Below are 15,949 nucleotides of genomic sequence, written 5' to 3'. Positions count from 1 at the left end.
CGCGCGACCACCGGGCCTGGCGCGCCCGGTCCCCCGCGGGCTCCGAGGCCGGGAGGGTCCACGCGGGGCCCCGGACACCCGCGGCGCGGCCAGCTGCTCCCGCGCGCTGCAACAGGTACGGATCCGCCCTCTCCGCTCCCCCTGCCCGGGTCCCGCTGGCCGCCGCCGGCTGCCCAGGCCACAGTGCGCCCCGCGCCCACGTGCGCGCGCCGGGAGCTGCGGAGAGGCCAGGTCGGGGTGCGGGGTCCCGGGTGGGCCGGGGGCTGCCCGCCGGCGGGGGTCGCCCCCGGGGAGGCCCGGAGCGCGGGACCAGGAGGAGCGGGGCCGGAGCCCGCAGCCCCCCGCGGCGCCCCCCGCCGGGGCCGAGCGGAAGGAAGCGGAGGCCGGCGGCGCCCGGGGGTCCCCCGAGCTGCCCGCGGCGCCCCCCGCCCGCGGGCGCCCCCCGCCCCCTCGGAACCCCGGCCCCCGGCGTCCGCCTCCGGGGCCTGCACCCCGCCCCGATGTCCACGCTGGGGGCGCCCGCCCGGATCTCCAGCCTTCGCCCCCCACCCCGCAGCTCCGGCCCCGGGACCCCCTCTCGGGACGCACCGCCCGGGGTGGCGGGGGGCGAGAGGGACCCCCCGAGCTTGCGGCGCCCCGCGAGCGGCCGCCGTCCCCCGCAGGCGCCCACCGCCCCGCCCGGATCGGCTCCCCGATCGGCGCGCGCCCCCCCGGCGGGACCACCCTGCCCACGCCGCCCCCCGCGCGCGGACCCGGCGCCTTCCCGGGGCAACTTTGCCAACTTTTCTCCCGGGGCCTCGCCCGAGCAGAAACTCGGGGGCGCGCCGCCCGCCGCCGCCCCGCGAGTGCCCGGCCCGGGAGGGGCGCAGACGGGCGCCCCCGACCCGCGCGGCCGCCGCGCAACCTACCCTGAAGCCGCCGCCGCCGCCGCCGCCGCCGCCACCTGCCCGCCGGCCCCGGCACCTGCCCGAGCGGCCCGCGGCGGGCGCAGCCTAGCCTGCTGGGGGCGGGGCCGGGCCGGAGGGGCGGGGCCGGGCCCGGGGCGGGGCCTCGGGGACGCGCCCCCGTCGCCATGGGAACGCGCCCGGCCGCGCCTGCGCAACGGGGCCCGGGCGCGCCCGACCCGCGCCCGCCGCGCGCGGACTCCGGGCCCGCGGGGTGCTGCGGGGCCGCTCTGCAGCGCCCCCGGACACGCGCCCCTCGCCCCTGGACGCCGGGCAGGTGGTCTCGGAGGCCCCGAGCCCTCTGCCAGTCCGCGCCACCGAGCGCTTAGGGCCCCCCGGGGTTCTGCGCGCGCGGGGTCGAGAAGGGTCGCCTGCGGCCACGGGCCCGGGAGGACACCCCCCACCCCGCACCCATCCCGGGGTGCGCCTGTGTGTGTGCGTGTGCGCGAAGCATCCGGGCGCCCCCTTGCGGCGCCCACGGGGATGTGCGGTGGACACGCCGCGGCCGGACTGCGGGGCCCCCCACCTGCTGCGGGCGGGGCCGTCCCCGTCCTCCGGGTGGGCGGGTCAGGGGGACCCGGCGGGGAAAGGCTCCCGGGCCTCAGGAGGGTCGCAGGACGCGGGGACCGGGCGAGACGTCGCGGCCTCTGCGGGCGCGCTGCCCACGTGGCCGAGCGCGGTCCGGCGGGCGCTGCCCCGCCTGGTGCCCAAGTGCCAGGACCAGGTGCCAGCTCGGGCCCCCCGCACAGGTGCCCCGCGCCCCGGACGTCACGACGACAGCAGGGTGACACGGAGGAGGCCCACACGGTGGGCTGAGTGCAGGCCTGCCCCCCACCTGCCGCCGTCGCGCCCCCCGGACCCTCTCCGGGCGAGTCCTGGTTCGCTTGCGTGGGTGGGCGCAGGCTTTGCCTCCCCAGGGCCGGGGGCCCCCGGGCTCTCCCGCCAGTCTCGACCCCAGCAAGGCCCTGGCCTCTCCACCCTGCGACGAAGCAGAAGCCCCCCTGCCACGCCCGCCCCCCGGAGGAGGCCCCCAAACCCCAGCGTGCTCCAGCCCTGACGGGCACATCCCCGCAGCTCCACCCAGGTCAGCGGTTCTGGACCCCCTCCCAGAAGGGCCGGACTACGATTCCCAGAGGCCTCGTGGCCAGGGGAGGGACTTCCCGGTTAGCCTCCAGCATTCCAGAGTCCTTCCTCCAGGGCAGCCGGTGCACACCTAGAGCCGGTCCCCTGGGCACTGAGGTGTCAGGTCGCACGTTGCTTCCGAGCCAACCTGTCCCCTCCGCTCCCAGGCCTGGCTTTGCTCTTGAGAACTGGGCACGGGCATCCCAGAAGCCCTTCTGTGCCACCTCCTGCCTCCTCCTCCAGAAAGTCTGTCCTGATTCAGCATTCTGTTAGGGCCTGGCCGCTTTGTCCCCGAGGACTTTCTTGTGGCGGTGGGGCGGTCCTGTATGTTCACAGTCCAACCTTGGCCATCGATAATACCTTTTCAGGAGTAGAAATCTGACCAGTATAATGAGGAACTAAATTCTTTTTGGTTTGGGGCCACAGCCATTGGTGCTCATGAGTTACTCCTGGCTCTGTGCTCGGGAATCACGCCTGGCAGCGCTTGGGGGACTATATAGATGCCAGGCATCACATCCAAGTTGGTTGTGTGTAAGGTTAATGCCCTACTTGCTGCACTGGAGCTCTGGCCCCTGAATTCTATTTACTTTTTTATTAACTTTTTTTGGGGGGCGGGGTGCATACCTGGTCAGAGGCTACTCTTGGCTCAGCATTCAGGAGACCAAATGGCGTGCGGGGGATTTAACCCGGGGGGCCATACACATGCAAGACAAGTTTCTTACCCTCTGTCATATCGCTCCTGCTCTGGCCCCTGAGGCTTTTTTTTTTTTTTTTTGGCTTTTCAGGTCACACCAGCAATGCACAGGGCTTCCTCCTGGCTCATGCACTCAGGAATCACTCCTGGCGGTGCTCGGGGGACCATATGGGATGCTGGGAATCGAACCCGGGTCAGCCGCGTGCAAGGCAAACGCCCTCCCCGCTGTGCTATCACTCCCGCCCCACTGGCCCCTGAGTTTTAAGCCTCTCTCATTTGAATTAATGTAAATTGAAGTCACCACACATAGCTTTGGGGGGCAGAGCTGGGCTTCAGGCCCACTTGGGTGACTTCCAAAGCCCCTTGACAGATAATGACTGGGGTCTGGGGGAGACACTAGGGGGGAAAAGGAGCCAGTGTAATGCAGAGCATCAAGTAATGCAAAAAAAAACCCACCTGGAGAACCATCGACTGTGACATACTCACTCCATAGGTGGAGAAACTGAGGCACAGAGAGGCAGAGATGTCCTGGCCGAGGACACAGAGCCGGGACTGAAGTTCCGCTCCTGTGCCCGGTTCATGGAGTTCCAGGGGGATGAGCCCCGTGACACTCCTAGCCTGTCCCCAGTCCCCAAATCAGACCTCTTTGTCCCGCTCCCGATCATTGGTTCCCGGGTTGGAAGTGTGGTCCGCGTTTGTGCGGTGAGAGTCCATCCCTTCACCGACGGCGATTATGTGCCAAGAGAAATTTCCTTTCCTCTGGCTTGCTAAGTCTCAGAGAGCTGTGCCAGCAGCCAGCACTGTGGGAGGACGTGCCCGAGAGTGAAACCAGCCCAGCAGAAAACAGAGCTGGGGGGGGGTGGGGACGGGGTGGGGTGGGGGGCAGGGGGGGTCGCTCCCAAGAGATGGCTTTCTCGCCTGCCGTGCCTGAAACTACACCATAGAATGTCCGGGGCTGTGAGCCGATGCAGTTCTCACCTGCACTCGCAGTGGTTCAAGTTGTCCTTCCGCCCCTTAGCGCAAACGGCGAGAGAGACACTGACCCGGGGCCACGTCTTGTGTTGGACGTTGAGGATGAAGCTTTCGAAGGCCTAGTGCCCAGTTTCGGGAGGGTCACGGCCTCCAGGGAAGATTCTCGGGTTCCCAAGGAAGAGAGGGGTCTGTTCCTCGGACTGGAATTACCAAGGCAGAAAGAGGAGGAAGGCAGAGTGGCAAGAATGTGCCCTCCTGGGGTTTAATTGCAGGCCAGTTAATCCCTATTCAGGCCTTCTTCCCCCAGGAAACCCCATATCCTGACCCCATCCTGCACCAGGGCTGGCTCTGCCCAACCAGGGCACCAGCACGCGTGCACATGCATGCGCGCACACACGCACACACACACACGCACACACACGCACACACACACGCTTATCACACACTGGGCTGTGCTTGCCAACCTTCACGGGAGGGAAATCACCCAGGAGGTCACAGACTTACAGGAAAGCCACAGCCTTTGCCGAGAGAAGGCCCTGGAGGGGCCTGAGCGGAAGCACGGTGAGTCCGGAGGGAAACTGTTCTGAAGGGGGGAGAAAGTATCACCCAAGACCAGAAAGGGCCTCGGGTCTGTAAGCTCCTGTGAATTACAACAGAAGGACCAGACCGCAAGGACTGAAGGCTTTTTCTGAGGAAGCTTGTGTGGTGGGGGGCAGGGCCGGCCCGTGGAGGGGTGCCTGTGGGTGACCGGGCGGCTCTGACCAGGCACCTTGGGTACTCACCCATGGCTGGAGGGTTGGGGGCTCCCTCTGGGGTCTCTCAGGCTCCACCCTCATGGCCTCCCACAGGCCCTGTCTCCAACCCCTCCCTCTGAGGGTGCCACAGGGGAATCAGGTTTCTTTGCTGTCTGGATGGAGGCGCACTAACTGTCCATCGCCGTGGGGAAACTGAGGCTCAGAACTGTCTGTTTGTCCCAGCTTACATGGGCAGCCTGTCCCCAGGCCTGGAGCACAGTGAGAACCATGGCCCAGCTGGCGCAGCGGGGAACTGAGGTTGGTTCTGGTCCACATCCTTCCCCTCCCCACGGCCTCTGGTCAGGTCTCAGCCGATGGCCCCTGGCTCCCGGCCTGGCCTCTCCTCTGGGTGCGCCCCCAGCCTGCCCCAGGAGGTGCAAAGGCCAGGAAGTCTCCGACTTCCCTGGTGCTAGTCCTGCTCGGACACCTGCCATCTCCCAGCCAATCAGCTGCCCCCGAACTGCTCTATCTCAGAAGGCTCCGCCCTCCCTGGGGCCCCAGGTCCTGGAGGCATCCTGGCCTCTTCCCGTTCCCTCACCCTCGGGGCTGCCTGCCACGGTGGGCGTGACCTGCGTCCTTGGTCAGGGATGCGAGTCCGACCACTCCTGGCCCCTGCTGCCCCCACGTCCCCTCCTGGGCTGTGATCTCTCACCCTAGGCCGCAGGGGCTTCCTCTCTGCCCCTTCTGCCTGAGCTCCTTCTGTTTTCCTTGGCGGGGGAGCGCCCCAGTGGTGCCGGGGACCCGCGGGGACACAGGCCAGTCCTCGGGCTCATGATGTGAAACAGTGCTGGGGGCCCCTAGGGCCACCCCCGCCGGGCTCAGGGTGGCAGGGTTGGGGCGCGGGGCCTCGTGCGTTTGCTCCAGGCCTTTGAAAAGTCTACTCTCAGCCCAGAGGGAGCCTTGTGGCGTGTGACTCAAGAGACGGAGCACGTGCCTGGTGCGCGGGAGGCCCTGGGTTCGAGCCCCGTCACCCTGTGCCCCCCACCCCAGCACTGCCAGCGGACAAAAACAAAGAGGCTCAGTGCCACAAGCCATGTCACACTCTGCTCAGGACCTTCTGCGGAGAAATCAGAGCCCGGGACGCCCCTCCCTCCTCACCCCTCCAGCTCTTTGCTCCCCGAGAAAGGCCACACACAGGACCTCGACCCCGCCCCTGGTCCCGGTCCCCGTCCCCGCCTCCCTCTGCTCTCTCACGCTTTGCACCCCCCCCCCCCCGACCGACCATTCTCTGTCCCTCTCTTTCCTGGCCCCTTGGTGCTTCTGCACGGCGGGGGTTTTCTGGGTAGCACCACCCGCCCCCCACGTTTCTGTTCCGTCCCCCACAGTGTGTCAGCTTCCTGAGCACGGGCCGACCCCTGGTCCGATTTCCTCGCCCGTTCGCTCCTGCTCCCAGCACTTCCTCGGTCCAGCGGATGCTGAGTGAACCTTCCTGGCATGGGCGGATGGGCAGGAGGGTCCTGTCCTGTTTGCTCACGAACCCCAAGCTCCATGAGGGCATGCAGGGCTTATGGTGGAACGAAAATGGAGTCAAAGTGGAATGAATGGGGGCTGGAGCGATAGCACAGCAGGTAGGGCGTTTGCCTTGCACGCGGCCGACCCGGGTTCGATTCCCAGCATCTCATAGGGTCCCCTGAGCACCGCCAGGAGTGATTCCTGCGTGCAGAGCCAGGAGGAACCCCTGTGCATCACCAGGTGTGACCCAAAAAGCAAAAAAAAAAAAAAAACAAACAACAAAAAACAAAATGGAATGAATGAATGAACGAGTGATCAGTGCCGTTCAGTGGACAGGTGAGGACCAGAAGTCAAAGGGAGAGAGGGGCAGGGCTGTCGGGACACGCTGGCCGCAGCGATGGCCTGTGGCTTCCGGGGCCCTGCCTGCGCCTGGGTGGCAGCTGGGAGACTTGACCAAACATTAACCCTGGGCGGTGCTGCTTCTTGACTTCTGTCTCACTATTTGCGTTGGTTTTTTGTTTGTTTTTTGGTATTGGTTTGTTTTGGGTCAGACCTGGAAGTGTTCAGAGGTCACTCCTGGCTCTGCGCCCAGGAGTTACTCCTGGTGGGCTTCGGAGGCCATGTGGGACACTGGGGATCGAACCCGGGTCGGCCACCTGCAGGCAAGCGCCCTCCCTGCTGTCGGATCGCCACGGCCCCTCGTGCATTGCTTTCTAACTCCCACCCACTCTTCCATCTTTGTGGGGGTGACGGGTGGTCGCACACGCCCGTGTTTCGGGGCTTGGGGAGCGCCCTGAGCTTTCGTGAAGTGCCGCCGTCAGCTCCGTGCTGAGCTGCCGGGCGACACTGTTTCGTGCCTTCCAGACTTCCTTTCCGGGGTCCCAGCGCGCTGGAGCCCGGCGGATGTGGTTTCGGGTTCTAAAGCCTCATTGAGGTTTCTGGGCACCCAGAGCTGGCGCTGTGATTTTTTTTTTTCTCCAGGTGACATTGAGCACATTATCCGGAGAACAAAAGTCCTTTCAAGGTCAGAAGCACCCAGGGAGCCCCCAGGGCCACCAGAGAGAGGCAAAGTCCCGGCTGCTCGGTTCTGAGATCCGACCCCCCTCTTCCTGCTGCACTGACCCCTCCTCCCCCAGCCCCCTGGAGAGCTGCCAGCAGCAAAGGAGAGGCTGATGCGGGCGCAGGAGCCCAGTGACCACCTCCTGCCCCTCCCTGCAGGACGGCAGCTCCTGCTGGCTGCCAGCCAGGAGCGTTCTCAGACCCTGGGAATCTACAGTCGGGGCTGCCTCGCCCTGGTCTCCCTCCACACCCCTTAACTCTTCCCGCACCCCCCCCAACCACGGGCCCTCTCTTCCCTGGAACCCGCACATCCAGCCGCACCCCATTTCCTCATAGATAAGGTGACCTCCCCAAGGTCGCGGCACTAGGAAAAGGAAACTGAGATTTTTTTTTCTGTTGGGGCCACACCCAGCAGTGGCTCTGCCCTCAGTCCTGGGGGTTCTCAGTTGTCCCTGGGAGATGCTGGGGATCGAACCCGGGTCGACCACATGCAAGGCAAGCGCCCTACTCACGGTCCTGTCGCCCCCGAAACTGGCGTTCTTGAGACCACATTGCCTAGCCTAGTTGTTGAAGCCCACGCCCTCTGCCTGGAATGCAGTCCCTGCTTTACAGATGGACAAACAGAAACCCGGGGCATGGGGTCTGCCAGACTCACACAGCAGGAGAGTGGGAGAGGGCCTGGGTGCCCTCCCAGCCCAGGATTTCTGCCACCTTCAAAGTGCTGGTGGCTCTAGGGCTAGAGCGATAGCACAGCGGGTAGGGCATTTGCCTTGCACGCGGCCGATCCGGGTTCGATTCCCAGCATCCCATAGGGTCCCCTGAGCACCGCCAGGAGTAATTCCTGAGTGAAGAGCCAGGAGGAACCCCTGTGTATCACTGGGTGTGACCCAAAAGCAAAACAAACAAAAAAACAAAGAACAAAAGTGCTGGTGGCTTAGATGCCCAAAGTGGAACCCAAGGGTGGACAGCGATAGCCAGAAGCTGGCCACCATGCTCTTGGTTGCCAGCTTGGCTTTTCTGGACCTGGGCTAACCCTGGAGAGAATCAGTCCTTCTTCTTACCCATCAGTGACCATGACTGCATTGGCTTTTAGCAAATCTCCTTTCTGCCTCAGCCATAGCCCCTGTTATCACCAAGCTACGACTATAATAATTCTGTGTGTGTGTGTGTGTGTGTGTGTGTGTGTGTGTGAGAGAGAGAGAGAGAGAGAGAGAGAGAGAGAGAGAGAGAGAGAGAGAGAGAGGAGAGAGAGAGAGAGAGAGAGACTGGGGAGGGGGAGGGAAAGGGGTGAGTTGGGCGGTGCTCAGGGACCACTCATCGCGGGGCTCAGAGGACCCTATGGAGTCGGGGGGGAATCAGACCCACCGGCCGTGTGCAAGGCCAGCACCCTAGCCAGCCTTGAGGGTTGGGGGTATCTGTGTCTAGAGCTTGCTGGCAAAGCCCGTCCATTATAAAAATGCTTCCCACGTCCTCTCAGGGCGGAAGGGAGGCCGTTGAGCGGGGGTCGGTACCCAGGACCAGACTCCCAGCGTGGGAGGGGGGTGCCGAGGGCCACCTAGCATCCCCCTTTCTCTCTTTGACCTTTGCAGGCGCCTGTTGACCCTGATGGTGGGCAGCGTGTGGGCAGCGCTGGGGCTCTCCCTGACCTGCATCTCGGGCCTCAGCCTCGTGTCCCCAGCCTGGTTCCGGACCCCCACCTTCTCCTTCGGGGTCCTCACTTACTGCGCCTGGTCTCCGAGCGCGGACTGGAACCAGACGTGCGGGGCCTTCTGGTCCCTGGAGGAGATGCCCGACTTTCCCTGGAAGGTGAGGTCCGGTCCAGCCCAGCAGGGCAGAAAGGCGGGCTCCTTTCCTAACACTCTGGGTGTTCCTGGGCCTGGGCACCCCACCCCACCCCCAACCCCCCGGGTCCTGCTCCAAGATTCCTAGACGGGAAAGCCCTTCAGAATCACGTAATGAAATTTGGAAAAATAGCAGCTTTTCAACCCCCTCCCCTCGCCCCCAGGTTCTGGCTGTGAGTTTATCCAGTGGGGTCTGGCTGTCTGCATCTTAACAAACCAGGGCTGATGCTGCAGGCAGGCCCCTGCCTGTCCAACTGGGTGGACAAAGTAGGCGCTGGTGCCCCTTTTTGAAAGCGCTGCACTGCCCCCTGCTGGGAGCAGCTGTAACCAACGCGCTGGTCCACGGGGGACTCTCTCAAAGGCGCCTCCCACCTTTGCCTAGTGCAGAACCTGCACAACCGACCTGGCTTAAGCATTTTCACCCCCGCTGAGCATCCTGGCTGGAAACCCCAGCTTAGGTGCTGAAAGTCTCTGTCCCGATCGATGCACACAACCAAAACCTTCTCAGGAAGCTACAGTCTTCTAGAACGGGGATCTACGAAGGGGCCTCTTGGCGGTCAGCCGGAGGCCCCGGACTCCTTCAGGTCAGCACGCAGTGGCTGTAGCTTTAGAGTGTGTGTGTGTGTGTGTGTGTGTGTGTGTGTGTGTGTGTGTTTGGTGGTTCTTCTCAGGAGGGTGTGGAAGGAGTTTGGACCAGAAGTCTCAGGAGTGCGTCTGGCAGTGCTCAGGGGACCGTATGTGGTCCGAGAGGCTCAAACTGGGGCCACGGCTGGTCACTCACACAGACACCTGCCAGGCACATGTCTTACCTGCCGTGCCGTCTCTCTGCCCTCCAGATCTCCATCTTAGTTGGGTCTCTACCACTTAGCAGTGTGCCCCAAGGCTGGTGATTCTGGTCCTTGGCACAGCCCCCCTGGGGTTCCTGCCCAGTTGCTGGTCCCCCCACTGGCCCTCCGCCTCGCCTCGTCAACACCTGCTCCTCCCCTTCCTGCAGGTGGCCGCTGCGAGTCTCCTGGGGGGCTGGCTGCTCTTAGTCTTCAATGCGCTGCTGCTCCTGGCCTGGGCCCTGGCCCCCAAAGGGCTGTGTCCGAGGAGAGGCAGCGGCCTGACGCCAGGGATGCAGGCCGCCGCAGGTAAGCCAGAAGCCGCACGACGAGCATCCCAGGCGTGTTTGTGGGACGAGTGAAAGAACAGCCTGGGAGCAGAGTCAGCCTCCTGCATGGAATCTTGGCGATCAATCCCAGGATTATGGGCTCTTCCTGCTTCCTTTCGGAGCACTGTAGCACTGTCCTCCCGTTGTTCATCAATTTGCTCAAGCGGGCACCAGTAACGTCTCCATTGTGAGACCTGTTGTTACCGTTTCTGGCATATCAAATAGGCCACGGGGAGCTTGCCAGGCTCTGCCGTGCGGGCAGGATACTCTCGGTAGCTTGCCAGGCTCTCCGAGAGGGACAGAGGAATTGAACCCGGGTCAGCCGCCTGCAAGGCAAATGCCCTACCTGTTGTGCTATCGCTCCAGCCCGCTGGTTCCTTAGTAAGTCAGGAACATAGAGAGGGGTGGGGAGGAAATGACACCCTAACATCACTTGCTTCTTTCCCTTACCTGACCCGAAGAACCTGCACCCCCCTCCCCCCCACCCCCCGCTTTCTCATCTGCTTGGGTTCACCTTTCCGGGGTCACTCACACACTTGAGCAAGCTGTGCCCTGCACAAAGGTGCCCAGCTGAGGGCAGAAAGAGGCTGGAATCTAACCGATGCTCCACTTGCTGAGTTCAGGGCAGCAACTGCTCCGAGAGATGTGCTCTTCTCTAGTTCACCCCTGGGTGCCGCATGGTCTAGCCCCTGGCTTGATGGCAGCCCACCCCCCGTAAATTCTTCTCTCCCCTGCATCCGAGCAATTACCACCTCTGGGCCTCCCTGATGCCAGCCTCGCAGCCCCCTCGCGCCCCCCAGAGTGGGTCTGTTGTTGCACACTGGTACAACAGGTCCTAAGGAATCTGCAATCAGAGCACACCACTCAGACTGGCTTATCTGCCCTCCCGCGGCTTCCTGCCACACTCAGAAAAACCGACAGACCCTGCCACGTCCTGCGGGGCTCTGCCAGTGTCCCCCCGCCCCCCATCTCATCTCCTCCCCATTGTGCCGGTTTCCATGGCTCCCGTGCCTCTCGCCCTGCTTTCCGTGACTCCTCTCACCAGGTTCGCACACTCAGCCTGGAATTTTCTTGCCTCAGAATTCTGCCTCTCATCACAGACATCGTTTAGATGTCACCTTGCTGCTTCCGCCATGTCGCCGACTTCATCCACAGGGAGCGTCCCTCTCCTGAGGGTCTCCGTCCTCTCGCTTTGCCTGATATTTTCTTGCTTGCCCCAGATGCCCAATATGCTTCCTGTGCCCCTTCTGCACTAGCCCTGGTGAAGGGCGCGTGTCTCCAACTCTCCCACACCGGCACAGAGCAGATGGATACTGAAGAGTGTTGGATCGATGTATCAAGATATGGTCTTTTTGTTCGTTGTTGTGTGGGGGCTACACCTGGTGGTGCACAGGGGTTTCTCCTGGCTCGGCTCTCGAGAATTACTCCTGGTTGGCGTAGGGAACCCTATAGGATGCTGAGGATCAAACCCGAGTCATCGCGTGCCAGGAAATCACCCTACCCACTGTCCTATTGCTCCAGCCCCGTTTATTTATTTATTTTTTCTTTTTTTTTTGGTCATACCCCAGCGATGCTCAGGGGTTATTCCTGGCTCTGCACTCAGGAATTATTCCTGGCGGTGCATGGGGGACCATATGGGATGCTGGGGATTGAACCTAGGTCGGCCGCGTGCAAGGCAAACGGCCTACCCTCTGTGCTATCACTCCAGCCCCCTCCAGCCCCGTTTAGATAAGAGTCTTGTCTCCGATTTGCATGGTAAGCAGTGGGGTGGCAGGCCAGACAGTTCAATGGACATTTGGTATGATGGGGGAGGAGCACAGAGTGCGAAGGAAAAGTTCCGGGAGCTCCCTGAGCCAGTGTTAATGGAAGATGTTAGTCGGGACCGAGCTGAGTCTAGGTACACTGTGCTGGGTGCTGGCGATATCAGCGCAGATATGTGCTTGCCCTGATAGAGCCAATGTTCTTGTCGAGGGAGATGGAAGGAAGAGTGGGAGTTAGCCGAATGTAGATGGGCATTTCAGGCAAGGGCAACGTCGGGGGCATATGCGGAGAAGAGAGCAGGTGCAGACAGGAAATCGCAAGTAAACTCCTGTGGCAGACGAGCAGTCAGGGAGGCTGAAGGTCATCTGATTGTCCTTCATTGAGAATCTTGACGTTGAGGAGGTGTCTCGTTCTCCATGAGCGTCTACCGCAGCCCCTCCAAGAGTTTGGATGACTGAGTTTATGAATGGATGGGAGGGCTGGTACGTAAATGAGTGGTGGATGGTGATGGATGGAGGAGGCATTTATGGATGATGATGAGGTTGAGTAGATGGATAGGCAGAGGTCAGGCCACTGAATGAGAGAACGAATGTGCGGTGGATGAGTGAATGAAGAGGTGGGCAGAGAGATGAAGAGAATGAGTAGATTACAATGTGGTTGAATGGATGGTTGAGTAGTTGGGTGTGTGGGTGGGCAGATGGATGGAAGGGTAGGTAAGCAATACATATATGAACGGATGAGGAGTCAATAAATGGATGGATGGATGGGTGGGTGGGTGGGTGGGTGGGTAGATCGATGGATGTGTGGGTGAGTGGATGGATGAGTGGATGGATGGATGGATGGATGGGTGGGTGGATGGATGGGTGGGTGGGTGGATGGATGGGTGGGTGGGTGAGTGGATGGATGAGTGGATGGATGGATGGGTGGGTGGGTGGATGGATGGGTGGGTGGGTGAGTGGATGGATGAGTGGATGGATGAATGGATGGATGGATGGATGGATGGATGGATGGATAGATGGGTGGGTGGGTGGGTGGGTGGATGGAAGGGTGGGTGGGTGGGTGGGTGGATGGATGGATGGATGGGTGGATGAGTGGGTGGGTGGATTGATGAGTGGATGGATGGGTGGGTGGGTGAGTGGATGGATGAGTGGATGGATGGATGGATGGATGGATGGATGGGTGGATGGATGGATGGATGGATGGATGGGTGGATGGATGGAAGGATGGGTGGGTGGGTGGGTGGGTGGATGGATGGATGGATGGATGGATGGAAGGATGGGTGGGTGGATGGGTGGGTGTGTGGATGGATGGATGGATGGATGGATGGATGGGTGGGTGGATGGATGGAAGGATGGGTGGGTGGATGGGTGGGTGGGTGGGTGGATGGGTGGGTGGGTGGATGGATGGGTGGATGGATGGGTGGGTGGATGGGTGGGTGGGTGGATGGATGGATGGATAGGTGGGTGGGTGGATGAATGTGTAGATAGATAGGTGGATGGATAAATGGACAGATGGATGGATGGATGCAATGGATGCATGGATGGATGGATGGATGCATGGATGGATGGATTCATGCATGCATGCATGCATGCATCATGGATAGATGGGTATGTGGGTAGACAGATGGGTGGGTGAACAGATGGATAGATGGTTGGTGATTGGGTGGATGACTTGGTCCTGGAGTGGCAGGTCAGCCCTAGTCCCTACACTGACTGACTGGTGTCCTTTCCTGCTGTCTCTAGCCACTGCCACTGTCATGGGCCTTCTGGTTTTCCCTGTCAGCCTGGAATCCTCATTTTCCAAAGAGGCCTGTGGAAACTCCTCCATATACTGCAGTGGGCAATGCCAGCTGGGCTGGGGCTATGTGACTGCAATCCTCAACGCAGTCCTGGCCGGCCTCCTCTCCATGGTTTGGAAGCCCCGTGATACCACGGTCCCGAGGACCACCATCCTCTTTTCCAGTGGCACGGAGAAGATCTTCCTTGTGCCAGATATTGGCAAATAACAGCCCCTCCCCAAGGAACCACACTGAAGTTGGGTGATCACCGCATAGCCAGGTTCAAACACCACGTCCGCCGCAGCCTCGCCATGTGATCTCAGACAAGCCTTCACCTCTCTAGGCCCCAGTGCATTCTTTGGTCAAAGAGCTTGCAGTTGTGCAGTGATACCACCTCTCTGGGTTGGAATGAAAGTCAATGTGGATTGCCCTCTGCCAATAAAACTCTTAGCACAGTGTCAGTCATGTTGGAGTCCGAGGGCTTTCCTGAATATTCACATCTCTCTTCGTGGGACTGTGAATGTGACCTGCCAGGAAGTTATGTTGTGTTTCAAGAAACTGAAATGCCTGGATCCTTTCTGAGTCCATGATTGTCATTGTAACACACATCTTCAAATAGGCATACACATGTTGTTAGGAATTCTACAGTGAGATATATCTGTCTGGGTAGCACAAAGTCTCTTTTCTGTGTGTATGTACGTGTGTGTGTGTGCACGCACAAGCATGTGTCTGTCTGCCTGTGTGCGTGTATTTCCTTTTCTGTTTTGGGGCCACACCCAGCAGTGCTAGGGGTTATTCTTGGCTTCGCACTCAGGGATCACTCCTGGTGAGACTCAGGGGATCATATAGGATGCCAGGGATCAAACCCAGGTTGGCCACATGCAAGGCTGGCACCCTACCCACTACACTATCGTTCCAGTTCTTCTTTCCTTTCTTGATCAATTCTTGATCTGCTCTTACTCTCTCATCATTTTCAACCACTCTTTTCATATGCACAGTCATCACACATATTTAGACTAAGCACCCTGACCCTCACGTGCATGCCTCCAAAACCCAAGCACATAAATTTCTCCTAAGGTAGGTAGAGCTGAATAGTTTCCCACTGGACATCATATGTTTCCCCCTTCCCCAATAATTATTCTTAGAAGCCAGCGCCAGTTGAATGGCTCTCTAGATGAAGCTAGCAGGTCAACCCATCTATGTTAGATTAAGTGCTTTCCTCAGCAAATAACTGAATTCAGAGTACATACAGTTTTCTTGTTGTTGACTTCCCCTAATTAGAGAAAACACTGTGAAGATTGAAGGATATTGTTGCATGGATCTTGTGGTCCCCTTGTTCAGAGAAATTTATTAAGTTTTGGCTTTTTTGGGTTACACCAGGCAATACTTAGAGGTTACTCCTGGGTCTGCACTCAGGAATTACTCCTGGTGGTGCTCATGGGACCATATGGGATGCCAGGGATTGAACCCAGGTTGGCGGTATGCAAGGCAAATACCCAACCCACTGTACTATCACTCCAGGCCCCAAGGTCAGCTAAATATAGTTAAGTCTCCAGTGCACCCACTGTAAGGCATGAACTTTCCTTGTGGGAAGATATTTGTCAAAAACACTGAAGCATGACGACAGAATTCTTGATGAAAGGAGGAAAAAGTGAATGAAAGGTTCCTTATGACCTCTCTTACCCTCTAAGAAAATAGCTAGCCTTTTCTTTTTTCCTTTTGGGTCACACCCGGCGATGCTCAGGGGTTACTCCTGGCTCATGCACTCAGGAATCACTCCTGGCGGTGCTCGGGGGACCATATGGGATGCTGGGAATCGAACCCGGGTCAGCCGTGTGCAAGGCAAATGCCCTACTCGCTGTGCTATTGCTCCAGCTCCAATAGTTAACCTCTCGAATATACGCCGTCATCTCTAAATGTGTTATATATCCATCCTGTTCTATCATATTTTCATCTATATCTGCAAAGAACTCAAGCCAAGGAAACATTTCTCTCTCAGAGAGACAGATGATCTTACCTGGACAAGAGATGAAGCCTCAGGCCGGAGTGATAGCACAGGGGGGTAGGCATTTGCCTTGCAAGCGGCTTACCTGGGTTCGATCCCCAGCGTCCCATATGTTCCCCCCAAGCACCACCAGGAGTAATTCCTGAGCGCAGAGCCAGGAGGAACCTCTGTCTGAGCATTGCTGGGTGTGATCAAAAATGCAAAAAAAAAAAAAAAAAAAAAAAAAGAAGTCTCCTGGCGTGCCTGGTCCTGAACCAGGTACTCGAAAGGAGTGGAAGGATCAAGATGCCACTGACCACAGCACAGCGCACACTGACCAAGCACTGCATGGCTTGTGCAAGAAAGCGCTATGCTTATGGTTGGTTCAATACCAAG

General features: G+C 59.9%; 1 protein-coding gene across 1 annotated transcript; it reads left to right on the top strand.

Moving 5' to 3' along the window:
- Nucleotides 1-8,642: 8,642 nt before the first annotated feature.
- LHFPL7 (LHFPL tetraspan subfamily member 7) lies at nt 8,643-13,797 on the top strand. The gene is made up of 3 exons (XM_056114497.1): nt 8,643-8,843; nt 9,873-10,011; nt 13,535-13,797. The coding sequence occupies exons 1-3, from the start codon at nt 8,643-8,645 to the stop codon at nt 13,795-13,797; spliced, it is 603 nt and encodes a 200-aa protein (XP_055970472.1).
- Nucleotides 13,798-15,949: the final 2,152 nt, after the last annotated feature.

Source organism: Sorex fumeus, unplaced genomic scaffold (assembly GCF_029834395.1).
Source record: "Sorex fumeus unplaced genomic scaffold, SorFum_2.1 ptg000025l, whole genome shotgun sequence".
Classification (NCBI taxonomy): domain Eukaryota; kingdom Metazoa; phylum Chordata; class Mammalia; order Eulipotyphla; family Soricidae; genus Sorex; species Sorex fumeus.
This window is presented reverse-complemented; position numbering and strand designations above follow the sequence as displayed.

Coding starts and splice junctions, on each gene's coding strand:
- LHFPL7 (XM_056114497.1), top strand. CDS start 8,643: ATGGTGGGCAGCGTGTGGGCAGCGCTGGGGCTCTCCCTGACCTGCATC. Junction 8,844..9,872: donor TGCCCGACTTTCCCTGGAAG/GTGAGGTCCGGT, acceptor CCCTTCCTGCAG/GTGGCCGCTGCGAGTCTCCT. Junction 10,012..13,534: donor AGGGATGCAGGCCGCCGCAG/GTAAGCCAGAAG, acceptor TGCTGTCTCTAG/CCACTGCCACTGTCATGGGC.